Source organism: Rhineura floridana, chromosome 8, assembly GCF_030035675.1.
Source record: "Rhineura floridana isolate rRhiFlo1 chromosome 8, rRhiFlo1.hap2, whole genome shotgun sequence".
In the NCBI taxonomy this organism is placed as follows: domain Eukaryota; kingdom Metazoa; phylum Chordata; class Lepidosauria; order Squamata; family Rhineuridae; genus Rhineura; species Rhineura floridana.
In genome coordinates this window covers 112,349,385-112,376,493 of record NC_084487.1, presented here as the reverse complement: position 1 = coordinate 112,376,493, position 27,109 = coordinate 112,349,385, and the positions used below count along the sequence as shown (strand labels likewise).

The window sequence follows — 27,109 nt, the reverse complement described above, 5'->3', positions numbered from 1 at the left end:
ACCAGCGCTTCGCATTCCGGCATTCCGCTAATGCGGCGGCAGGAAATTCCCCTTTTTAAAGCCAATTTTGTGATTTTGTGACATTTTCGCTTCATTTTCGCGCGACAGCCCCATTATAGTCTATGGGTTCCGCTTTACGGCGATTTCCGCTTTACGGCGGGGGCCTGGTCCCTAACCCGGGGCCCTACTGTACCTTACTTGTTTTGTTTTAATTCATTTTTTCCTTTATAAACTGTGCTGATGTCTTTAAAAAAAGTTTTGGTTTGCATTCTATAAAATTACAATTGCTTATTACATAAGATATGACAGGGGAGGGCATACATCCTCTTATATTTCCATCAGTATACTCGCGCAATGTAAGTCAGTTTTCTTTTTCAGCTAGAACACTTAAGAAATTGTAAAAATTCACTGAAGGTAAAGTCTTGCTTGCTGGGGACCTTAATGCTATTTATAGTAAGACACTGGATAGACATTTGGCTTCCTCTTCCAAACATTATTCAGGTAATAAAAATATGTTCCCACTCTTGGAAAAATACCATCAGGTGGATACATATGAACCAGGAAGTCAGAGATTATGTGTATTTTTTGTTCAGATACCAATCCTACTTGCAGATCAACTATGCCCTAATCTCTGACTCACTGCTTCCAGGGCTCAGGGATAATTTAGTAGACCCAGTATCAGATCACACATCCGAGCTGATTCTATCAGATCATTACATCTGAGGTTCTATTAGATTACACATCCAAGATCACACATCCATTAGTGAAAAGCATGACTGCCACTAATCCCATATGGCAATTGGATCCCTCATTGCTAACTTGCCAGACATTGATGGAAGCTTTAAAAACTGCAATTGCTGCATATTTTGAATTTAGTATAACCCCTGAAGTTCAGCCAGGAATAATCTGGGATGCCATGAAAGCCATTGTTCATGGTCAATGTGTAGCTGAACAGGTGAAGCATAAGAAACTTACAGCTATGGAAACCCAGGAATTATTGCAGGACATTGAAATTTTGGGGGCTAAATCAAACCTTCTGGCTCCCAAAAGGTTTATATGAAATTATTAGCAAAACTAACTAAACTTAGACTCTCAAAAAATAGCTGAGCTGCTGTTATATGTCAGGCAAAGATATTATAAATTGGAAAACAGGAATTCGAGATTCCTTGCCAATGCTCGGAAGAAAAAAATGGGATAAAAATAGAAGTAATTTACTTAAATTGTTTTGTTTTAATATGTTTTAAAGTATTTTATTTTTAAGATGCTTTATAGTGTAGGAGGAAGGGCGGGATATAAATTTAATAAATAAAAATAGTAAACAAATAAATAAATTGGACAATGGCAATCTGACCCAAAACTCTAAATTTATCATGGAATTATTGTTCTAAATTGTATGTATCCTCCAGGTCCTGTAAAATATCCTACAATATCTAGCAAAATTAGGTTTTTGACCTATTAGAAAAGCTAACAAAACTACACAATAAACCAATATCTGAAGAGGAGGTTATGGAAGCTATTCAAAGACATGAAAACAACAGAGCCCCAGAGCCAGACGGTTTGGAGTTCTTTTTACAAAAAGAGCCAGTGTGGCATAGTGGTTAGAATGTTGGACTGCGACCAGGGAGACCAGAGTTCGAATCTCCACACAGCCGTGAAGCTCACTGGGTGACCTTGGGCCAGTCACTGCCTCTCAGCCTCAGAGGAAGGCAATGGTAAACCACCTCTGAATACCACTTACAGGAAACCCTATGAAATACAGCCACGAGATATGACAGCCAGCGTGGATTTTTCACATTCTGCCATACTGAATTGAAAATACCCCCCATGCCATTCTGGTGCTTCCCATAAGCTCATTTCAAAACAAAACCTTACAAAACTTACAGTCCTGAACTCAGAAACGCTTGCTTAACAACCCTTTAAATTTTCATGGCGATACACAAAACAGTCAGAGAGAACAGAGAGTTCAAAGTCTAAAAAGAGAGTGGAAAAACCCAGAGCCCTTTTTTGACTTTTTTCTGTCAGAGTTCTCATAATCTGTTGAAATTCATTAAAATCAGCCATGTTCACAGAGTACCTGTAATCCTATTACTGACCTTGCCCCATACTCTGACCTTCATCTGCTGCAGTTTAAAAGTTTTAAAAAATGCCTGGCTGATTTTTAATATATTTAATATATTTTGCCTTGAACTCAAGATTCATGTCAGGCATGCTCAGTAAGAACCAACTGTCAGTGTTCTAAAAGCCAGACTCACAGTTGCTGGGCTTGGCTAATCAGGGGGCCCCACCCACACCAGACTTTGATTTCACATGAGACAGTCATGACGTCCCCCAAAGAATCCTGGGAAGTGTGGTTTGTGAAGGGTGCTGAGAGGAGACTCCTATTCCACTGATGGAGCTCCAGTGACCAGACTCATTTAACAGTCAGTCACTCTGATTGAAGGTCTGTGAGGGTAACAGGGCATCTCCTAGCAACTCTGACCACCCTTCACTATCTACACTTCCCAGGATTCTTTGAGAGAAGCCATGACTGTCCAAAGTGAAATAAAGGCCTGCTGTAGATGTGGCCAGGGACAGCTTTGGGTTAAATTTGGGTGGGAGGCTACATGTGCCTGCTGTAGAATAAAAAGATAGGGGAAACGCTGAAAAGCAATGATACTGTTCACAATGTTTTCCTTTTGGAAAGGAAAAGGGCTACCCCTCTGCCCAGTGCCCACCCACCCAATCTCCTCCCCTCCCTGCCCCTCCTCCAGGTCAGTGTTGGACTACGACGTGGGAGACATGGGTTCGAATCTTCACACAGCCATGAAGCTCACTGGGTGACCTTGGGCCAGTCACTGCCTCTCAGCCTCAGAGGTAGGCAATGGTAAACCACCTCTGAATACTGCTTACCATGAAAACCCTATTCATAGGGTTGCCATAAATTGGAATCAACTTGAAGGCAGTCCATTTCCATTTCCCAACATGATTGCACAGAAATGAATCCCATTCAACTAAAAAAGTATGCAACTGATCAAACCCACCCTCCCTCCTCCTCCTATCCCCTCTCTCTTGCCCCTTCCCTCCCCCTTCCTTTGCCCCCCTTCCCCATCCCCTTCCTTTGCCCCCCTTCCCCATCCCCTTCCAATCCCCTCCTTCCTCTTGCTCAGAGGCACATGTTATCAAATTCTTCCAAGCTACACAGGAAGTGGATTAGACTGTGAAAGACCAACCCAAATTGTCTTTGCATTTTTACAAATGTGTAGGGCAGTCCAATATCTCAGAGAGGAGGTCAGGTCTCCTGCTTCCCTGGTGCATTCACTATAGCTGCCCAATTTTCCTGCTTTTTAAAGTTCAATAGAAATATCTGGACTATATGTACATTCTTAAACTGCAAGGTTTTTTTGCCTGTTAGTGAATATTCATAGGGTCACCATAAGTCAGAATTGACTTGAAGGCAGTACATTTACATTTTTACAAAAAAATCAAAGACCTTTTGGTTCCCTATCTACCATATAACATTAAGAAGATGGGCTAATTGGGTACCCCACTGCATACATGGTTAGGGTTGCCATATTCCAGTTCCACAAATCCGGGCAGGTTATTTTGCATATTATGCAAATTATTTGCATATTAATATTTGGATTGTCCAGTTGTTTTGTTTTTGTGCCTAGGAATTACCACCCAAAACTGGGAAAAGATGTGAGAAATCTTTTTTTTAAAAGCAACATTTTCAGCCTTAAATGCCTAGACTCTAGTTTCCAACACTATGGAGTATTGATTGATTGATTAAGAGAATTTATATCCTGCCCTTTTGCTGTTAAAAACAGAGCTCAGCACAGCTTACAAATATAATAAAAACAATAAAAATACACAATCAATATAAAAACATAATAAAAACACAAAATAGCAACAAACATAAAGTAAGTCAGGGCAGCAGCACGGTTAACCATTACATATACAATATATTTCAGAGATGTGGTGGGTGGAGAAAAACAAGCCAAAATGTTAGGAAAAGGAGTCTTTCACACCACATGCTCAGTTCTAAATACTGTTGCAGCAAGTTTTACAAGTTCCTCCAGTATTCCACTGGTGCAGGCACTCAGACATTCAAAGTATCTGTATGTTTCTTAGGTTTTATAAAAGCAGAGCTTTGCTTAACTCAAAATTTCTCAACCACATCTACACAGGTTCCACCTCCATACTCAAAATGAAACTGGGCCTGGAAGTGTGCAACAACCCCACACATACCTTGCTAATTAGATTACCAATGCCAGGATGTCTGTCTTATCGACTACTCTCCTGCTCTCTCTCCCCCCCCCCCACCGGGCATCATGAAAGACCCAGTCCTGGGCTCAGAAAGAAAATAAATATCTGGTCCTCTTCAAAGTACGCATAAGCCTCTTGTTTCAATTAAAATAATAATTATAAATTCTTGCTCTTATCACTAATGGGAGTTAATTATCTTGCATATGCTGCTGTTGCTTCTATGGCTGTAACGGAGTGAGGTTAAAGATAAGTGAAATGCAAATAGGAAAAAACAACACAAAAGGCAGTAACACTTTCCTAAATGTAATACCATACCAACCACAACAAGATTCCTATGAGTAAGGCAAAAAACTTAGCATCTCACAACCAGTCAGGATTCCTAACCAAAAACCAAAAATATGATAAATGAAGAAATATGTATATAAGCATGACTATCAAATATATTTATTATTTACACAAACTGTAAAAATATTTATAGTGCAATCCTAAGTTTATTTATTCAGAAGCAAGTCCCAGTGTATTCAGTGGGGCTTACTCAAACAGGGACAGAACTGCAACCTCAAGTGATAAGCAACTTCATTCACACAACCCAAAATTCCGAATCATGCCACTTTACGCTGTTTTGCAACTGTTTATACTTGTTTTATGGTTATTGGATTTTAAATGGCTTTATTTCTTGTTGTGAGCTGCCTTGGTTTCCAACCCTCCCTCACAGGGTTATTGGAAAGACTCCATACACGCACACGCACACACTGCAGATGTATAAATACATACAACCCATATAATAGTTTATTGTCAAACCAGTTGGTCATTGCAGAAAAATCAGTATTAGTTTTTAAAAAATCAGTATTACTTTCCTACAGAATAAAAACTGTAATACCTAAGTAAGCCCTGCCTACTTGCTTTAAAATAGGACTGGAGACAGAAAGAGTTAGAACACAAACATAATTCTTTTTTACATTCACTCCAAAGTCCCATTGATTTTCGGCACATTCATAACCATGTCTACTCAAAAGTAAGTCCTATTGAATTAAATGGGATTTACTTTGGGCATATGGGATTAGCATTGCTTTTACAAAAAGCAAGTATTGGGAAGGTTTTCAAAACACTGCCCAAGCTCTGACTCCTGCACACAAGAGGAAAAAAAACTGAAATGTATATACTTACCCAATTTATGAGATTTTCATAAATGGTGAAACCACCATTTTGTTTTTAGACACTGCCTCAGGTGAATGAAACTGAAACACAATCCCTGATTAGCTGCAATGCTGAACAGGCGGGGTTAAAGCTACAAAGTGCTATAGTACAGTACTGTTTAAAGAAAGATTTAAAAGTCGAGGGGGGTAGCTGATGTTTTTATGTATATCTCGAGAACCGGCCCACCTAGAAACTTTTTTTTTTAATTAAAGCTGAGAATCCGGGCCACGTAAGGGGCTAGCCGGGCGCCGGGTGGCATGCATAGAATCCGGGTAAAACACGGCTATCCGGGCAATATGGCAACCCTATACATGGTATGCCTCTACTGCTGCTGTTATTCCCAAACTGGGCAGGGATAGCAGGATTGTAGGCTCTTATAGGCCCATCACCCTGCTAAACCAAGACGAAAACCTATTCACATCTATCCTTGCAGCCCATCTAAATTTAATTTCTCTCTCAGTAGTGAAACTGGATCAAACAGGCTTCATTCCCAGTAGGAGTATTGGGGACCCAATCTGTCTGCTACTCAATGTCATATATTCAGTCAAGTCTCTTAAATCTCCACTAGCTATTTTATTGTTGGATGCATATAAAACCATTGACTGTTTAGAATGGAATTACTTGATGGAAGCGTGGAGGCCTATGATCTATGTGAAAAACTTATAGGTGCAGTATCTAAACTGTATGCCTAAATTTTTGCAGTAATCTGCACCAATAATCTGGATGCCACACCAATCTCTCTACACCAAGATACCAAACAGGAGTGTCCTTTATCCCTGCTGCTCTTTGCCCTCTCCCTGGAACCTTTAGCAGAAGCTTTGCAGAAACATCCATTTATCAAGGGTTACCGGGGAACGGATGAAGAGTACTTGAGAAATCTATACTGACAACATTGTCCTAATATTATCTGATCCTGTTTTGGTCATTCTGTCCTTGCAAACTAAATTGTGTTGCGTTGAAGAGGTCGTAGGAGTTCATATCAATTTAGATAAATCACATATAACATTTTTAAACATTAAGCCCGTGGACCAGTTTGATATTTATTTATTTATTTATTTGATTTATATCCTGCCATTCCTCCCGGTAGAAGCCCAGGGTGGCAAACAAAAGCACTAAAAACACTTCAAAACATCATAAAAACAGACTTGAAAATACATTTTAAAAAATATCTTTAAAAACATTAAAAAAACTTTAAAAACATCTTTAATTTTTTTAAAAAAAACTCATTTTTTTAAAAAAGGTCTAAAACATATTAAAAAGCAATTCCAACACAGACATAGACTGGGATAGGGTCTCAACTTAAAAGGCTTGTGGAAAGAAAGAGGTCTTCAGTAGGCGCCAACAAATTAACAGATGGCGCCTGTCTAATATTTAAGGGGAGGGAATTCCAAAGGGTAGGTGCCACTACACTAAAGGTCAGTTTCCTATGTTGTGCAGAATGGACCTCCTGATAAGATGGTCTCTGCAGGAGATCCTTGCCTGCAGAGGGCAGTGATCGACTGGGTATATAAGAGATAAGATAGTCTTTCAGGTATCCTGGTGCCAAGCTGTATAGGCCTTTGTACACCAAAACTAGAACCTTGAACTTTGCCCAGTAGCAAATGGGCAGCCAGTGCAGTTCTTTCAGCAGCAGAGTGACATGTTGGCAATACCCTGCCCCAGTGAGCAGTCTCGCTGCTGCATTTTGCACCAGCTACAGCTTCCAGACCAACCTCAAGGGTAATCCCACGTAGAGCGCATTACAGTAATCCAGCCTTACGTGATCTGAGGCTATCTTCTTGAATATGGGCTCCTCCAGTAAGGTATGGTAGTGGAGCTATAGAAAGAATTAATTCACATTACTATGTGGCCCATGACTAACCTATGGGTCTTTTGGAACAGGATATTGCTATAAAACTAGACGATGCAAATGGTTGAATTTGTGGCTAAAGAAGCCTGTGCAAGTTGTCTCAGCACATACCAGAGAAACCACTCTTTAGGATATGCCAAGGTGTAGAACCCTAATACAGATCTCATGGATGGTAGCTGGTACTGCTCCAGACTGCTGGTGAGAATGTGGCAACTGGGGTACTTATTTCCACTTATGATGGGATTGTCCCCCACTGAAACCTTTTTGGGTTGAGATGTTTGATGCAATTTCCCATATTATTAATACCCCAATTCAGGCAGTGTCACAATTGGCTCTACCCTCAATCTTTCATAATAATAACCAGAACATTTTGCTTAAGGATTTGGTAATTTCTTTGTTAGTTGCTGCATGTTTGTCAATTGCTCAGAAATGGAAACTCTTGCAAGGTTTAATCTCTCATTGTTGTACAAAAACATTTGGGATACTGTTATTCTTGAGAAACTTACACTTCACCTTCACACACTTCAAGGATGGACTAAACCAGATGCTTTTTATGCTATCTGGTGGAACTTTATTGTTTATATTACTCAACTTCACTTGCATGAACGGCTTTCCCTAGCTTCCCAAGACATCTGGAACTCCCAATGTATGGCTTTCTGATATTATGGAACTCTGCACCATCCTCTTCCCTTTATAGTGTGTCCTTTATTTTCTGAAAATTCAATAAAAATAATAAAAACAACAAATGTGACAGGGGAAGGTGGGTGTTTTTAAACAACAAAACATGTATGTTTGGGGGCTCTGATTGGGCCACAGTTCCACAGCATGTAGACGTGGGTGTTTTAGGAGACACATCTGATGGCCACGCCTTGAGTGTGCAGTATCACATGTATCTGCAGCAAATCTGATTACTATAAAAAGTGTGGATTCACTTTCTATCATGACAGCTCTTCAAAATCTAGACAAGAATTGAGGCCAAATTAGCTCCCATGAAGTGTTAGATTTGAAAGATGTCTGCAACAAATTTTGGAAGTACAGGAAGATCTCGTGTATGTGTGTTCTGTGTCTGAGCTGTTCTTTCATAGTGGGTGGCTCAAAAAGTGAAATGTAATATCCTCTGCAGCTTCCTGTGCAATAAAGCTGTAAGTGACTTAAGTGTTTAATGAAGTTGCTTCTTTCAGAGCAGCTTAGAAAAGGGACAGCTGTTCCTCCTAGGAATTTTGGATATTACTAGAGCATACAACAAAATGCAGAGTTCAGGGAGGAGTAGTTAAGAGAGGAAAGATTACATGTACCATATTTTTGAGCAGAAGGAGTAAATCTGTTCAGGGTATGTTTCAGATTTTCCTCCTTTCTTCAAAAGGCAGAGACTAGTTTCCATACCGGAAAAAGGGCTTTTCTAATTGCTGTATAGTTTTCTACCTCCCATGAAAGTTGCAGATCCCATTTTAAAAAATCTCTTGATTTCAGGTAAAAGTATAGAAAAGGTTGTTGTCTGACACTAAAGCAACTTCAATACATACAGTATTTATCCTACTTCTATCTCACCTTTTGGCCCCAGTGAAGGCCCTCACAGTGGCACACAATTAATACTCATACAACGAATACAATAGAGTTAAATTTAAATTGATCTTGTCCCTCAACATCTTCTAAAATTAGGATTAGAAAGACAAATGAATTGGAAAGAGAAATGGACTACACAAACTCATGATAAGCACTTAAGGATGGAAAAAGAGAAAAGGAAGGGCTCTCTTAAGGTCAGTTAAGGAATGGTGTTCTATGGTAACAGCATGCTCTTTACCAAACTAGTTTTTTATTAAGTGACAAATTTAAGAGAGAGAGAGAAAAATTAAGAGGGAGTAAAACTATGAATACATATTGTCAGCTCAAATTGAAAATACAACAGCATCAGTACTTTTGTCTGTTAATTAAACTTATAAATCAATATAAGCCATCCAGGTTTCCAAACAGGTATCCACACAAAATGGATGCTCATAAAAAAAAATAGATACAAATGCAGCAAGGGCAGTGAGGTCCTCAGACCATTGCATAACAGGTGGTGGGTGTTTATCCTTCCAGATCTGAAGTATAAGTCTCTTGGCAGCTCCAAGGGCTCACATTGTCTGCTTTTGTTGTTCTGCCATTAATCCTTATACTATAGGATTATGATTTAAAAGTACATGAACATCTGCAAATGTCAAAGATTTTGCTAGTACAAAGTTGATATAGAGAACTTCAGACCAAAAAATATATTACTCGACATTACCACAAACTAGTTGTTTTTTAAAGAGTGATCAAATGCCAACTTGTAGAATTGAAATAATTCAAGGAACTAAAGAAATGAATCCAGCTCCAGGCCCAAATTTTGATTGATGTGTGTGCCCATGCAGCACTATTCTGTTTACTTGCCTCTGCAGATTTACAAGAAGTTCATATTAACTAAACCACTACAGAGAGATTACTTGACCCTACATATGTGCATGTTGAAGGGGAAGTAGCATTCCTCACTAGGCTTTAATCACTTTTCTAATATTAAACTGAAGATTTTATAGTTGCAATTTCTTGTATAACACATTTTTTTCTTCTTCTAGGAAGTCTGTGCGTATGTTATAACCTTGTTCCTGTTAGTCCTGAAGAAGTGACATACTCTGTATCCTTCCTACATAAAGGTATATCCATAGTGCACTCCTGTGTGTGTCTACACTATAGTAAGTCCCACTGAGTTCAGAGGGGCTTATTCCCAGGTAAGTATGGAAAGGAATACAGACTAACATGACTTGCCCAAATGTTGCTATATGTATTCCAGAAAGCGTCATTCCATTATAGGATTTGTATGTATTTTAATCTCAAGCCTCCTTATCTTTTGACACTTGCTTCAGTTTTGAAATTCTAACTTTCAAAAAGCAAATATCTGTAATTTCAGTTTAATTTTGTAAAGGGTAAAGCACTAAAGGGAAGACTTGTTTCATAAAACATGGTTGAAAAATTCCTGAATTTGTTAGTTCGTGTTGACTTAATTTTTAGGAATTCAGATCCAGAACTGTTGGGCTATTTGTCCATCCATGTATGTAATTTGCCCATCTTATTTTACATTGCCAAAATAATTTAAGTTGTATTTTTAGTGTGATGCTAATATTATGTACTTTGGAAACTGCCTGCTTGAGGCTTATTGTACTTAATTATTCAAATGTTTTTGCTTAGTAAACTTTATTCAGGGCCGCTGTTGAATTCCTTACTTCATTAATAATAGGGAATAATACAAGTACTGTATTATTCTGTTTTGCTACTTCTCTGCAGAACAATGTCTGTGCGTTACAGTCCAATAATAAATGGAAACCACATTCCCACTGGACACAATTACATAAAAATCTACACTTTGAAGGAATGAATCAGAGGGTTGTATCCAACGCTGCACATACAGAGTTCCGCTTGCACAATGGGACTTCCCATTCCTCTCTTTGGGCACCCTGAAAATCTGCTCATGAGATCCCCCAACACTCTAGAGCAGATTTTGAGGGTGCGCAGGGAGCTGGGGAGGATGGGAAAATTCCATTGTGCAAGCGGAAATCTGTTGTGTGAGCAGAATGGCAACATTCAATACAACCCAAGGGGATTCAGTTATGGTGTCCACTTACTAAGGTTATTGAATTATATCATTTTTCTTCCCCAGCACACACACACAAACACCAGTCATATGTGCAACATTGGGAAGCAAGTTTCAGACTTAAGGTGAAAGCTCAGACGGAGCTCTCTGATTTCCACTTTTTGTATTGCATTTTCAGAAATAGTTCTTTAAAGCTGGTTTTGTGTTTGTTTTATACCAAAACATATCTCTCTCACAACCCTTGCAGGTTATAGTAAAACATATACTATTACTTTAGACAGAGTGGAGTCCTCAGAAGTGAAGGATCTGGCTTTTTTTAATCTTGGTAAGCTGATAACGGAAGCTTCTCCTTCTCCTTTACTACTTTCTTGATAACATACACTTATAATCCACCACTCCTGAATGGTACTTCTATTGTGAAACGTGGAAATGTACATATTTTCCTTTCTTTGCCTCATGTTAGTTTGCCATGTTTTTCCAGGATGATTGCTAAATAAGCAAATATTTCTAAGCTGACTTGCATTCTGTTTATTTATTTATTATTGAATGAATGAATGAATGTTTATTTATTATTTGATTTATATCCCGCCCTTCCTCCCAGCAGGAGCCCAGGGCGGCAAACAGAAATGCTAAAAACACTTTAAAACATCATAAAAAGACCTTAAAATACATTAAAACAAAACAACGTTAAAAACATTTTAGTGTAACAAGTAGCTGTACTCATGAGACCACTGCATGCTTCTTGGGAAAACTGGAATAGCCAGGCTGCTTATTTCCTGTGGCATTGCCTGCAATAATGTTGTTGTCTTGTGTTTTGTGCCTCTGAGGTACAGAGGTGTGTTTTCTGGCAAAGGGAACTGGGTTGGGGGTCATGAAGTTGGCACTTATATGGGCTACAGATATTCTCAATTTAACAAGATTATTCATGCATGGAATATTTCAAATAGTACAGCTACAAATAACTCATCTCTCAGTTTCAAATAAGCCTGGCTCTAAGGATAAGCAAGTACTCAAAATTGACAAGTCTCTCCTGCTTTTCAAAAAAATTATTGTGAAAACAACAACAGATTATTATGTGGCTGTCTACGTACCTGGACACTTCCTGCATCTTCTCAATACTCGGCATCCTGACCTGATGTGCTATAACTTCTTTCTAACAGGTATAGTAGACTCTTAACAGTCAGTTCTGTAGCAGCTGCGCTTAATAGAAATTCATTCAGTGCCCTTCAGATGTCTCTTTCAAAATAAATTTCAAAATACTGATGTTTATTGCTTGGGTAATCCCAAAAGTGTGCAATAGGTTGATGTGAGTGCTAACATGTATTTGCATTGGTAAGTACCGGGCACCAAATTGTATATTCTTAGCAGAATTTTTCCTATCTGTACAGTGAGTTTTTGTCTGAAGTTTGCACAATGCTTTTAAATGTTAAACAGCATCTTCACATTTGAATTAATTAGAACAGGGGTGGGGAACTGGATCTGGCTAGTGAGCCAGATCACGACCTCTCAAACCCCACAGGCCATTTTTGACAGATGGAGCTGCTCATCTATCAAATCACCTGATGTCACCATGATGCCAGGTGAAGAATTTTCCTTTGTCCACATGGTTTGAAATCTAACTGTGCGGGCAAAGGGACAGGGCTTTGCAGGTACCGCTGATCGGCAGTGCCTACAGACCCCACTTCTGGCACAGAGCTACATCTTTATCTGCCCCACACCCGATGCTCTATGATATTTGGGGTACAGCAGGTGGCCGTGGCTAGGGGAAAATTGGCTCACAGGCCAAATTAGGACCCCTGCTGGTCTAATTGGTTTGTGGACCAGAGGTTTCCTGTTGCTGACTTGCAACATACTGTTAGATAATCGGCACTGTAGAATTCTCTATGCATACCTGCAGCAGTGCCACTTCACCTTTGCAGCAAGTGGACTACTGGAGAGAAGGGGATGATCACCTCCCTTCTGCCCTTGGCCTAGAGCTATGCTTCAAGCTCAGTTTGAATGGTCTTTCAGACTTGAGGTGGTGCACTGCTGAGGAAGAAGCTATGAGGAAGACAGTGCTGGGACTTAGGAGTGGGAGAGCCTTCCACTGGGAAGTTAACTTAAGAAAAACCCTGCTGGACCAGACCAGAAATCTATCTAGGGCAGTATCCTGTTTCCCACAGTGACCAATCAGAAGCCTCTGGGAAGCTCAAAAGCAGAACATGAGGGCAAAAGCCCTGCTGTTGTTCCCTAGCAACTGTTGTTCAGATGCATGCTGCTTTTGATCCTGGAGGTAGTGTATACTACTAAGCCTTGTAGTTTGTATGTTGGAGGGAGTGAACGTTCCACTCAGCATTCTCCATTACCCACCTTTCCGATCTGGTGACCACTTCATTAACTGAATGGAATTATTGTCCACATATGTCTAATGAGTGTCATCTTGCTGTGATCAAGTAACATAGATGACACCCTTCAAAAGCATTTTAAATAAAGAAAAAAAATGAGATATGGTTGCTTTTGCTGCCTGATGCATGTTTTTCAGTCATTTATAGGCAGAAGTGTTGCAGCCCTTCTAATAAATACATTGACTTTACTCTCCTAAAAAAATACAATAGATAGCAGGTTTTAGTAACGCCTTGAAGCATTTAGAAGGAAGGACAAAAGGAATTGGTGTTCATCCTTGAAATGTCCTTGGGGCACAAGGGCTGTTATATTTTTTGATGCATAATAAATGGCTCGTATGTAAACTACTTCTCTGCAACCCTGTGCTATTCAGGTGGGAATGCAAAAATTAACAGATTGCACACTAGTGCCATCCTTTCCCCTCTCAACTCAATGGTCTTGGATCGCAGCACAGGAAGCATATTTACTGTTGTGATGAACAAGCAGGCCTTGTTGCAATTTCTGTGGAACAGCAAAATGGATAGTGACAGACTGGCAGCACTTCACTGTTTACTTCTTCATATGGGAAGTACTAAGGAATTAGAAACCCAGGTAGGAAAAGAATTCCTTTCTTTATGCAGCACAAAGTGGGTGCCAAATGATCTTGCATGTAAAATAGAGAAGCATAGTTCCTTTTATTAAAGAAATAGTTGATAAAGCAATGTATCCCAACTTATTCTGGGCATCAAAAATTATGCTGAAATCTGAAAGTGGTAGCCCATTCCAAATGTATGTAGGAATTTCACCCCAGGTCATATAAAAGTTTAGCTTCAGAAAGAGCTTTATTGAGTTCTGTTATTTTTTTTGTTTGTGTCCCACTAGAATAAATTAAAACAAAGTCACAATTCTGGTTGGGGTGGGTACATAGTTAGAAAACTGGGAAAAATAGAACCTATTCCAGAGATAATCTGTACTCCTTGTACAAGTGGTATCAAGGAATTAACTCAGATTAACTGAGAATTCACTCAGATGATACAGGGAGCCTTAATGCTCTCTGAAATCTAGTCACATCCACCACTAGCCAGTCAGAACTATGGAAGGAAAATGTTTTGTTTGCAAGTTCTGTGGTAGATACCAGCATACGTTTAGTCTTAACCTGAGAAAGCAAATTACAGAAATTTAAAGTCTTTCTGCTTATATTTTTATAGTAAATCTTCAGACCTCAAGCTATACTGACCATTTTATTTTCTTACTTTAATAGATTATCCAGTGGATTACTGAGAACACATCAACTTGTTTTACATTTGACCCTATACAGGAATTTATCACTGGTATGTATGTCTAGGACTAGTGTCAGACTGGAAATAAGGAGAGCATAGTGATTTGGACTTGAGTTTGTTTGCCTAAAAATTCAGAGGCATGTCAACACGATGCTATGTCTGTATTCACATCATGCATCTTGAAATGGGAAGCCCATTGAGAGGTGAACTGAAATGAATCTGTTAGCTTCCTCTGTATGTGAATAGCTGTTACCAATAAACAGAGTGGTGCTGTCTCACTTTCCTATGCCACATTATCCCTGTTTCTCAACCAGCATACATTTTAATTTAAGCTGCAATCTTTTACCAAGTTTACTGGGAATAAGCCCTATTAAACTTAAGTAGGTTAGACTTACTTTTGAGTAATGTTAAAATGTGTGCCTTTGATATGAACCTTTATGCAAGTGTTAACAGAGCTTGGAAAAGTTACTTTTTTGAACTACAATTCCCATCAGCCCAATCCAGTGGCCATGCTGGCTGGGGCTGATGGGAGTTGTAGTTTAAAAAAGTAACTTTTCCAAGCTCTGAGTGTAGAGTCCTGGTGTGCCACTGCTTTGCACACCAGTTACATGTGTGTGGGGGGGGGCTAGCAAGATAACAATGACTCCAATTGCAGGTGCAAAACCTGGTTTGAAATTTCTTACAAAAATAGAGAGACATTTAGTAGATACAATATCTGTTGGTATAAAGACTTCACAAACCTCCACCTGGACCAACAGGTTAACTTGGTAGTTCTGTGGAGAGGAGGCGAGAGAAACGGAGGAAGCCAGGGAACATTACTGTTGATTTATAAAGAGACTGGAGGTGGGGTGCTAGGGGTCTGGCAGGATGCAATGGAGGCCTATGTACAATGGGGCAACTTCAAATGTAAATGACACAGGTATGGGCCATTTGAGGGTAGAAAGGACAGTAAATTCCAGGAAATAGACTTCTAGATGATGAGATGCATTCATGCTTCTCCCCCTCTCCTTTTTATCCATGCAACAACTCTGTGAGGTAGTTTAGGCTGAGAGATGTTGACTGGCCCAAGGTTGCCCAGAGAACTTAATGGCTGAATGGGAATTTGAACCCTGGTCTCCCGGGACCTAGTTCAATCGCTGCACCACTCCTTCTGAGGAACATAAGGGAAGTCATGCTGATACTTCATATTTGATATATTTTTCTGGTATTTTCTGGAATAATAACAGAAAAGATGTTTGTACTGTTTAACTTGACGTAATCAAAAGCCTTCATAGAGTGTTCTGTCTTTCTATGCTCTCAGCTTCTTTGTACTGGAGAATGTGTCTGAAAGCCATCAAACTGGATAAAGTTTTACCATATACATCACTCTTGTACTGGAATGAGGTAAGATGCATTCAGACTTGAAGTTAGTTCCCTTCAATAAGCCTCAAAGCTAGGATTTCATTTATGAGCCCACAAGCCCCCCCCCTTTTTGATGTGGCCTCTTAACTGGAACCAATGTCACTAGTTCTGGTTGGGAGTCAATCACATATCAGCATATTTACTTTGTGCAGTTAAAGTGATCTGTTGGGCACTCTTGCACAACAACTCCACTTCCTCCTCCAAAAGGGACCTTTTGCAATAAAGAAAGTTAATGGGAAAATGCACTGGAAAATGCAGGATAACAATTGGTTGTCACAAAGTTGTCTAACCTCCATTCAAACTTTGTACAAACAAATCAGGATGAATGCTCAATAAACAAGTCTGGAAGTAACCTTGAGTGTAGAAGAGAAGATTATTCCTCCTGTTGTGTGTAGCCTGCTATCCAAGTTATAGTTTCCAGGGAAAAGTGGTGCCACACCCCTATTCTAGGTTAAGATCTAAAGTTCATACTCTCCTATTTTTAGGATATCCCTGGAATCATATGCAGAACCCACATTATCTTATTACCTTTGTTAAAGGTAAGTCTGTATAAGAGGCGCCTGCTAGCAGAACGGTGAATTGCATGTTTGTAATTTATTTTTTTCTTTACAAAAATGGTTTTAATACAGTTGCATACACCCCAATCTCCAAATGGTGCTAGACTTCTAGGGGTTCCTGCGCTTACCCAGGGTTGGATTTGCTTGGAATGAAGGTCAGTGGAGATTGCAGTGTCTTTAGGATATGTGGTTTTATTTGCACATATATTCAACCTGAACATAAGACGGAGAGGCTCACAGCATTAATGCTGCAACAGATCTTTCTTCCCCATTAGGTTTCTTGGGGAGTTCCCAGAGCCAAAGCTTTGGATTCAGCACAGAGAGTGAGGCAAGCCTCTCTGTGTCTTTCTAGCTTTCCAGACTAACACAAAATGTACCTCCTGGCACAACCAGGTGAGGGGGGAGGGCTACCCTCATTCTTGTGGCTACAAGACTGCTCTGGAGGACATATTTGGGCATGTAGGTCAGCCACTCAACAGTTCCATTAACTCTCAAAGAAACTGGCTTGGCCAGAACTGTTAATTTGTTAAAGAGATTGGTTTGACCACTTGAGCAGGTCTCTCTAATACAAACCGGATCCCTACAGATAACAAAATCACAGGCTGAAAGGAACAACAGACATCATCCAGACCAACCCCCAGTTCCTGTAACACTGCTTATGTTTATATGTAGAAAAGTTTAAAGAAAGAGGGCCAATTTATCAATTAGTTTCAATAGTTACTCTGCTGCTTGTACAATTCTGTTGATTAAATACTAATTCTGTGATCTCTGCCTATTTGCCTTTTGCAAACTGTTTTGGGAGTCAGGACTGCCTCATTCTTTGGCCTAGATTCCCACCTTCTGTGGTTTCCACAAGTCATAGTTTAATCCTAAACCAAAAGTGAAAGTTCAGTTCAGATTCTGAATGTGGCCCCATCACTCCTCGCTCCTTCCACCTCCTAATCTAGTTTGATCCTTAGTAAAATGACAACTTTAACTAGCCACCTGCTAGATTTTTTTAGTCTCAATAGTCTACAAAGTTGCCACTAGAGGTCGCTACTATTCTACATTGGTACTCAACAATTATACCAAGTAGTATACTTGTTGCAAGAGACAAGATGTACAATTTCTGAAACTGAATGGTGCATGAAATGACTTGAGCATTTAGATTTAGGAACAATTCCAGCATTTAGTGTTTTCCACAGAGTAATACCAGAATGCCACACCCTCATGGATTTTATATGGAAAATTTCTAAAGCATGAGCAGGCAGGAATTTAGGACGGTTGCTTGACTTGCTCTTTCAAAATCTATGTGGATGTTTCATTCAACACAATGGTTTTAAAGCTACCTGGTCAAAGGTGATCTTCAATAGAGTTGGGGTAAATGTGTACTTATGTAAAACCTTCAACATGTGTTACGGTGACAAACTAGGTCACTGTCAAAAAGTTCTACATACAGCAGAATTGTTGAAGTTAATTTCTGAAGATACTTGATGTAGTTTAACCAAGCCTACTCCCAGGGTTCCCTGTCCCCAGGAGAAAAATGACAATTGCATATATTTTATTTGTGTTTATAGACATTTAAACTTGTCAGTTTTGAGGCTGCACTGAAGGCTAATGTTTGGGTGATGCAAAATCTCACCCTCCCATTTTTTAAACAAAACTATCATACCACTCCTAGACTTGCATGTGTCATTATCTTGTTCAGTATAACTTTCATATATAGGAAATAACTTGCATGAGAGTATACAAAACATCTCTTCTCTCCCCCCTTCTCAAGATACAGAATTGCAAAGGCTTCTGGGAAAAGCTAAGTTCAAGTCTGGAACGCTCTAAGTGTGCTGAGCCACATGTGCGTTTTAACAGCAGGGTGCTTAGGAAAGAATGGAATAAACTTTCAGATCAGGTAAATGAATCTCAGTAATGAATGTTGTGATACAGCTCCTCTTTTTTTGTCATAGCCAAATTATTTTTATACAGCATTTCCCACAAATATGATGTGTGCAAAACAGTTCATAGGATATAGACAATTTAAATACAACAACCATAATTATAATACATTGAAATATAACATTATCAATTCAACAATTGCAGTTGATTTTAAAATATACCAACGTTTTGAATATAAGACATACTGTTAAGCTAGTTCAAGGTGCTGTTTTTGGTTTATAAATCCCTCTATAGCTTGGGACCAAATATCTGAAAGATCATCTTATCTGTTGTATACCAAATCGATCACTGCGTTCTGCAGGCAAGGGAATCCTGCAGATACCATCTTATCCAGAGGTCCATTCCATACAATATAGGCATCAGGCCTTTAGTATTGTGGCATATACCCTCCCATTAAATATTAGGCGCCATCTCTGTTGTCTTTTGGGCACCTACTGAAGACCTTCCTCTTCCAAAAAATCTTTTAAGTAGATATCTTTCCCAGTTTGTATTTCTATTGAAATTGTTTTTAAGGTGTTCTTACCATTTTATCACTTGTTGTTTGCCTTCCTGGGCTTTTTGGGGAGAAAAGGGGGGGATATAACTTTAATAAGTAAATGAAACTATCGAATACCAAGGTAATATACACACTAAGCAGTTCATTCAATAGTTCATAATGAAGATACCCCAACCACATCAGAAAAAGAGGAAAAGAGACCACGTGTGTAGACACATTTGCAGATTGATTAAACTACACAGTTATGTTTACATGACTCTATTGCTGGAGGTCCCAGCAATATTTTTTTTTAAAAAAGAGGAGCTAAACCATATATTGCAGAAGTAGTCTTGCATTATATGATTCCCATATTAAAGAAACAATAATTTATCAACTAAAAGAAAGATTTTGAAAGCATGACTATGGGCATCATTTTAATTGGTAGGCTGGTTCTGTATAAGAGAAGAAAGGCTTGCCCACCTTACTAGGGCCATAGCCAACTAGTGGCATAAGAAAATCTGGCAATTGGCCATTGAGGAAAAAATTACCTACAAATTAAGAGTATTATGGGGTCAAGCAAAAAATGACTGTTTTATAGGGAATTGTATGATTTTATCTGTTTTGTAAATGATGAAACTAATAATATGGTGCAGTATGTACAGATACGGAACATCTGACATGTACTGTAAAAATTTTGAACTAATCCCTAAGAGGATCACATATATTCAAGGCATAAGACAGCTCTCCATTATATAATATACTATATGCTACAACGGTGTTACCACCACCACTTACCTGAATATTTATGAGAAAAACCTACTATTGTTTTTATGGTTTTTTATTCGTCATTATATGAGGATACCAGGGAGGGATTTGGATTTTGAAATCTGAACAAGAAATATAATTTTCTTTGAATCCTTACCTGTATGTGATATATTAAATAGGAGTGTTCAGAGTCTGTTCAGTGCTCCTTTGGTGTTATTTTATATTTTCTTTCTGAAAAAAATGTTATTTTTTAAAAAAAGAAAGGCTTGCCCTGCGGTAGCATTACCTTGCTCTGGATTCATATGTACATTGATAACTTTAAATGTTAATTTAGACATTGCTTATTTTGGGGCTAGGAATTCCAGTTCAGTATTCCTTTTATCTTTAATCCAGACACGTGGTGTGATTCAGCCTAGGGAGACCAGTGCAGGCTGTGTATTTTGCACATGTACCTTCTCATAGTCAGTGCAAGGGTTAATGAGAAACCATGGTTTCCCACTCTATGAATGAGCACACATGAGCATCAGGATCATGCACTTGTCACATTCCTCCTGTTGTGCAGCCACAAAGAGGAGATCAGAACATCCTCTTCTAAATAAACAATAGTTCTCCATTGTGTCCAAACCTGGGGAACTGTGGGTAGTTAAACTGTGGGTTGTTGAAACAAGACAGAATCAAACCATGGTTTCAGATCCTAGCTTGTTCTGAAACAACAGTTTGAAGAAGAGGAGAGGTGGGAAGTGGAGAGGCCTATGCAGGCTCATTTGCATCCCAGGAAACCATGGCTTCCTGTAACATCTGAACCAGCCCAAGTGTATTATGGGAAGCAGAGAATGCACTTTTTCTGGGTCATTTCCCTATATCCTAGTTATTTGACATTGAACTAGGAACTTCTGAAGCTGTTGCTTGGACAATGAGGTTATATAGTTGAACAATGTAGGGTTTGTGCGGGTTTTTTCTTGTATTTTGACTTAAAATTCCTATTAGACATTGATATAATATTGACAGAGTCTCATTATGTTCTCAATTCAAATAATTTACATTTTGATTTAGAGAACTGAAGAGAGAACAGTGTATACAAAAAGTGCACTTGAAAATGCAAAAAGGTAAGTTGATGTTCTTTCCAGTTTTGATTGAATGAAAAACTGCATTTTAAAAGATCTGTCTGTTTTTACTGCATTGTGAAATTTAGGTGTCCTTAAATGCCTAGATAGTTTACTTTATTTATTTTATTTATTTATAGTTCCCAGCTCTTAGGAATCCATTCTTGGATTATATCCCCACTGTGGCTGCAGTATTTTTCAGAAATAATTTATAAGTCTCTTCTGCTGAATATCTCCTCCCCAAGTCAATAAACTATTTGCATCTAAGGCTGGAGAACACGTGTCGGATGCCTCTAAAATTGTCTTGCTTCTTCAAGGCAAATGATCCTTTACTCATCAGTAACTTATAAAACTTCTCATGTTGAGCACCCACACCTCTTCTTCACCATTGCCAGCAACTAACAGTGGTGCCAAGGTTCGCAATGTGATGGTAGAGGTCCACATGACAACCAGTTCTGTACATTCTGACTGAGGCAGGCATGTAAAGGTCACAATAACATTCCCCTGGTCGCTGAAACATGTGCTCTGGTCCCACAACACAATGGCATGTCTTGCAGTACCGGCACATTGGTGGAAGAATGTTTTTAAGGTTCTTTAAAGGCATAATTTCATGGTGGCAAAGTAAGGGTGTGGCTCTGTTGTTAAAAAAAAAGTAAATCATGATAGCAGTGTATTTCTAATTAAAATGCACAGTGATAGAATGAGGGGTGGTTATAATTTGGGTGTGCAATAAACCGACATAATAGCCAGCTGGTGGTGACTTTTTTCCATTCTGAGGTCTAAATTCTATTTTAGGAACTTGCAGAACCAATCTTAAATTCTGTGGTTCAGTTTCCTGTGCCTAAAAGTTCCACATACTGTGTCTGTTATATGCAGGTTGTGTAGATTTTGTATGCTAGACATTGTGTCATAGAAATGCTCCAGTTTTGTGTTACTAGTAATCAGTTTGTTATCTAGATCTGGTGTATGATATCACTCAGACTTTTTCCTGCTTTGCTTTGCCATTTTGCAAGCCTCTGCTTATTGTTTTGCAAGTGAAACCGGCAAGGCCTTCCCTCTTGTGAATGCACAGAACTGAGGGTTCTTGCTTTCTCCCCCTACCTGTATCTACTGAGAGTGCTTATAGTTGGAGACCCCACCCAAGGTTTCTTGGGTCTTGGGAGGTATCAGGAAATTAAATGGGGAGTCAGGGAGCAGAATATTCTTATAATATGCTATTTATTCATATACTGCACACTACAGCTATTAAATGCACTCTAGCCATCTCATCAGAAACAGAAAATTAAAAATACAAAATCATCGTGAAGTAGGTTGCTGTATATACTCATTTAACAATGAAGTATAAAACCTCAAAGATACAAAAGCTCTTAGGTTACAATGTATGAATGGACAAAGTCCAGACTCAAAATCTTGCTACAGAGCCAAAGTTACAACGTAGCTGGCAATAAATACAATAATACTTCTCACCATCAGATGTCATGGATGGAATACATCACAACTGCAGTTCTTTGGCCACATCTCCAGAAAGACACTGGTCCAGTATCTCAAATGGCATGGCTTTTTTATGTTTTCTTATCAGAGGGTATGCATTCTCGTGAACTTGGTTCCTCCATCTAGTTTTTCAATTTAGTGTCTCAACCTGATTGCTCCATTCAGTTTTCTCAGATATCTAAAGGGATCCTTAATCCACTATCCTGCATCCCAAAAACAACAATCCATTGCCTTATAAGAAATTCCATCCACTGCCTGGACTATATGTTGTCTTATGTTTACAGAACAATGTGTGAGCGCTGGCTGCTTGCCCAGACATGTTATCTCTATGTATTCAGTCAACTGAATCTAAGGAAAGAGTCACTACTTACATGGGAGGGGAAGAGACTGCTCTCTGAAGCAAGTGAATATAACAAAAATGACAGGCTCTTATGTGAGCGATAATAGCAATATAAAGTAGATAAAAGACAAGATAGGGCCTGGTCCATAACCTAAGTCTCTGCCTTTTGAAATCTGTTCCCAATAGTATCTAGGACACCATTTTGCTCTGAAATTTTAGCTTAAGGGTAGGATCTAATTTGGAACTTCTCTTTCATGTTTGCAGTGATGGGGTTATTACTTGGTTTTCTGGGTAAAATGTGCTTGGTGGAAATTGGTTGCCTTCCATGCCATGAGACACAACTAAATTCTTTTTGTTTTTGTTTTGTTTTTAAATAACTTTATCTAATAATCATAACAGAATAATTGTTGCAAAGTTTCAATATGTCCATGTCATAATTACAATGATAAACATAAAGGAGAGGAAAAAGAAAGCTCATGCTTCAGTAAAATGAAGAAAATCTGGGTATCCACACCAGTCACAATATGACAGAATATATTGCTTTTTCAGACACACATAAGTGATGACTCGTAATTCTAAGAATCCTATACCAGTATGTATGTGCACCATCATTTCCACCGCCACAAATGCCCCTGAGAATGAGGCTACATCATGACATAGGCCCAGTTCACTACCGTTTACCATGAACAAGCAAATATGTGAGTTCCAGGAGTAAAGATTACAGCCGCAGTGCTCCTCCCCCTGTCCTGTTGTGGCTGAGCTACCTAGGGGAAAGCCATGGTTTCACTTAGCATTATGTCTGAACCCAGACTCATGGGGTTGTATTCAACTAAGTCCTAATCACAGTAGGTCCATTAAAATTAGTGAGCCTGTTAATCATGTCCATTAACTTCAATGGCTCTAGTTTGAGTAGGGCTAGCAATGAATAGCAGCCTTAGTTTTTCTTTCCCAGTTAAATTGTAAGCAACACATCACGAACAGACCTTGGTTTGTCTGGAGCGAGATAAACCTGGGTTTGGATGTAATGGAAAGCCAAATCATAATTTAGCTCTGGGTATGCGGCAGCAGCAGGACCAGGGGAGGAGCGCTGTGGCCATACTCTTCACTCCAGGAACTCAAACGTTTGCTTGTTCTCAATAAGCCATAGTTTGGCTTAGCGTTACTTGTGGAGCAGATCAATGTCATTCCAGAAGGCATTGTGTCACAAATTAGAGACGGAACTCCACTGGCCGCTGAGGGCATCCAAGCAGCTGCTTGAAGGAGCAGCAAAGTTTTTTTCCAATTTCAAACAAAAAATGGGGGGGGGGAGTACTCTATCATCTTGTTTTTAAAGGTAAGCCCATCCTACCTGAACGTTCATAGATTTTGCTCCCTCCCCTCCGCCCCAGGATTAATCCAGTACTGAGAGATTTTTTTCTCCTGAAATGCAAATAAATAAATAAATAAAAAGTTTGGGCTGAATACTTAGGCCCAGCATTACTTACACATTTAAGGCATATGCTCTACTGCTGAGCTATGACCGTTCCCTGTGGATCCGGGAAAAGCCACCACCTCTCCCAGGAACACACTGTGTCTCTAAGAGGCCTGCCTCTCAAATGTTTGCTCTGATGACGATGAATGCAAGTTGAATAAAATGAAACACATTCCATTTCCCCCTAATTCCTGCTAGTCAATGTTTTCTGTTTCTATTGTGCTTTCGTTTTGGAAATTAATGATAGCAGTGTAGGTTGTTGCTATGTGTGGTATAAGTTTGAGTAATTCTCCTTTTGAAGCACTTTAGTAATGTTTTGTTCTTTTAACCTAGGGTGTTCTCCATCTTGAATGCATGGAACACAGGTAAGATGAGCATTCACTGATGCTGAATGGCTACAAGTAGTGGTCTTTACATTCTTTTCCAGTGTTCGCGATAGACTGAAATTTTTTGTCATAGTGTGACTCATGCAGGATTGCTGAAGCGTAAGACTGAAGGTGTGTGAGGGGGAGAGATAAACTTTCATTTAAAATGCAGGAATGCCACTCTGGACTTCTTGTGAGTGGCAATTGGATGAAAAGATTGCTGTGGAGAATAAGTTGTAGGCAAACATATTTGCTTTGTTCCTGCTTAAAATGGCTTTAGATCAGTGGCAATGAGACTGCACCTTCTCTTTATTTTCCTTGGTACTGGAGACGTAAGTATCTGAGCATTGGCAGGGTTTTGAGCTGGTGGGGACTCAGATTCTAAATGTGTTTTATCATGGAACTTTCAATGAAGTGTGTCGAGGTTCAGGGTGCCAGCAGTCACAGCAGAACTAACGGGGTACCATTTGGAAGCACCAAAGTCCTATCTCAATACAGTCTGTAGGTTAATTCAAGTTAAACTCAATGGCTTGAAACATGGGCTGGACTGCTCATTGTGTTTAAGTACAAGTTTAAGTGGCAAGTTAGAAGTTTTGATTCTAGGATGCCATCCTACACAGCATAATAGTTTGTTCTTTTCAAGGGGTTTGTACATGCTGTGAATTATAAATGTCAAGTTCAGAACAAAGAGTGTTTGGTATTGCGTCCATGAGTTCTGTGGACCTGCTGGCTCTAAAGGGCTTGTGGTAGTGAGAGGGGTGTCGTGGATACTATCCATCTGTTCCTATGTTAGGTTTGTCAGAACTTATGCTTGGCTGTTTCAGGCTTGGTGGGAAGGCAACCCTCACCTGAGCTTGTCTTGCACAGCCATGCATGATTTGTGTTTTTTGGTTTAATTAAAAAAAAGAGGCTATATGAAATTTCTGAGCCTTGTTACAGTGTTTATGGGAAAGGGCCATAGCTCAGTGGTAGAGAACATACTTCGCATGCTAAGGGACCCAACTTCAATCTCTAGCATTTCCTGGTAGGGCTGGAGAAGATTCCTCTCCTGAAATCTGTCACCATGCACAAGCTACAGATGGACCAATGATCTGACTCCACATAAGGCAGCTTCTATATCCCCTGGTCATCAAAATGCAGGCGACATGTTGAAATGTTATACTATGCCAGAAGCTATTCAAAGTTGGGTCTTGTTTCCCAGAAGGATCTTATAGCACAGTCCCATAATAATAAATGGCCTCTCTCTTGTTTAATTTCAGAAGAACATATAGTTCCTCTCTTCCAAGAAGAAGATTACCAGCAGCAGTTGCTAACAGGACTGGTACGTGTTAGTAGGGTTGCTTTCTGCAGGAGGTGGAAATAAGACCCTTAAGAAGGGATATAATGCAACTGTTGTAGTCTAATTTCTTCATGAAGATCAGTTTCCTTTGATCAGCAAAACTACTATGCAGAAGTGGTAATAATTTGCCACAGGTGGAAAATTCCTGCTCTTGCACATGTCAATGGCTGTCAGATAATCCCCTGATACTGAACATCTACTTCTGGATTGCTAAGAAAATATAATGGAATCTTCCCTCACTAGCAACTTCCTGCTAAGATCCTCTCTTTATGGAGAGTTCTAGACCCCAATTTCTGTTTCTGTGGAATTGATATTTTCATTTATATAATCGGTGAGAACCGGGGCAGCCCCTTATCCTTTGCCTGCTGTGCAGAAAATATCTTGATTCACTTATTGTTTCCAGGTCACAGGAATCCGTGGTGGTCACAGGAATACATGGGAATCAGAAACCACACAAACCTATGTTTTCCTATACTTTCAGGCATAAGATCATGCATGCTATGCGGGAGGTGGGAAACACATGAATGGAACGAATGAAAATTCATACACCATGCTATTATAAGTGCTACATCTGAATTCACCACAGATATCCTCATCTTAGTGTGGTCCTACTGGCCTTAAATTTGTGGGGGGGGGTTTGTCCCAAATTTCTTCTAGTACTGCATCTGAAAATGAATACCAATAAATTTAGTAATTATCTTATTCCATATATACTGTTGTTGTATTTAAATGTATTGGCTTTGTTTGTTTTTCATGTTATTCTGCAAAAGCTACACTTACTGTAGTCATTGCAATCGAAGCATAATGTTAATCTGCTAAACAAATTAGATTCTTAGATTTACATTTTCTGAATGCCAGGCCTAAGATGCAATCCTGTGCACACTAACCTGAGAGGAAGACCAATTGAACAAACACAGTTGGGCTTACCACTGAGTAAGTATACATAGGATTGCACTGTTCTTGTGTTTGGCAATTATTTCTAAAGCTAGGCTAGCCAGCGGGATTGAACTCCCCTGCCCATCAGTTGATGGGCGGGGGGTTCAATCCTGCTTAATGTTAACTATCTTCTGCTGATAAAGGCACTAATGATTATTTGTTATTTTCTTTAATATTAGAATTTTAGTTATTGGTTTATTTTTACAGATCGTTGCACAGTTGAAAGATCATCTCACAAGACATCTACAGTATGCTGGCAAAAAAAAGATTGACCAAATAGCTGTGGATTATGTTTCAAAATTGGTTAGTGCTTTATATATCTGTTTCTATAAATAAAAGTGAAACATTGCTGGTGTCTTTATGGCAGATCTCTTTAGAGAAGTGTGTGTGTTGCTGCCAGG

General features: G+C 39.2%; 1 protein-coding gene across 3 annotated transcripts in view; it reads left to right on the top strand.

The window, feature by feature from the left end:
• GSAP (gamma-secretase activating protein) overlaps positions 1-27,109 on the top strand; it is a 70,489-nt gene that overhangs the window by 25,620 nt on the left and 17,760 nt on the right. For 2 of the 3 annotated variants that reach the window (XM_061582101.1, XM_061582103.1), the window contains exons 13-24: positions 9,883-9,960; positions 11,143-11,220; positions 11,963-12,055; positions 13,651-13,868; positions 14,518-14,587; positions 15,837-15,919; positions 16,423-16,476; positions 18,254-18,379; positions 20,717-20,769; positions 24,402-24,433; positions 25,693-25,754; positions 26,916-27,011. In XM_061582101.1, coding sequence (XP_061438085.1) covers positions 9,883-9,960; positions 11,143-11,220; positions 11,963-12,055; positions 13,651-13,868; positions 14,518-14,587; positions 15,837-15,919; positions 16,423-16,476; positions 18,254-18,379; positions 20,717-20,769; positions 24,402-24,433; positions 25,693-25,754; positions 26,916-27,011 — 1,043 coding nt within the window. The remainder of the gene's footprint in view (positions 1-9,882; positions 9,961-11,142; positions 11,221-11,962; positions 12,056-13,650; positions 13,869-14,517; positions 14,588-15,836; positions 15,920-16,422; positions 16,477-18,253; positions 18,380-20,716; positions 20,770-24,401; positions 24,434-25,692; positions 25,755-26,915; positions 27,012-27,109) is intronic. The other variant, XM_061582102.1, reaches the window with a different exon arrangement.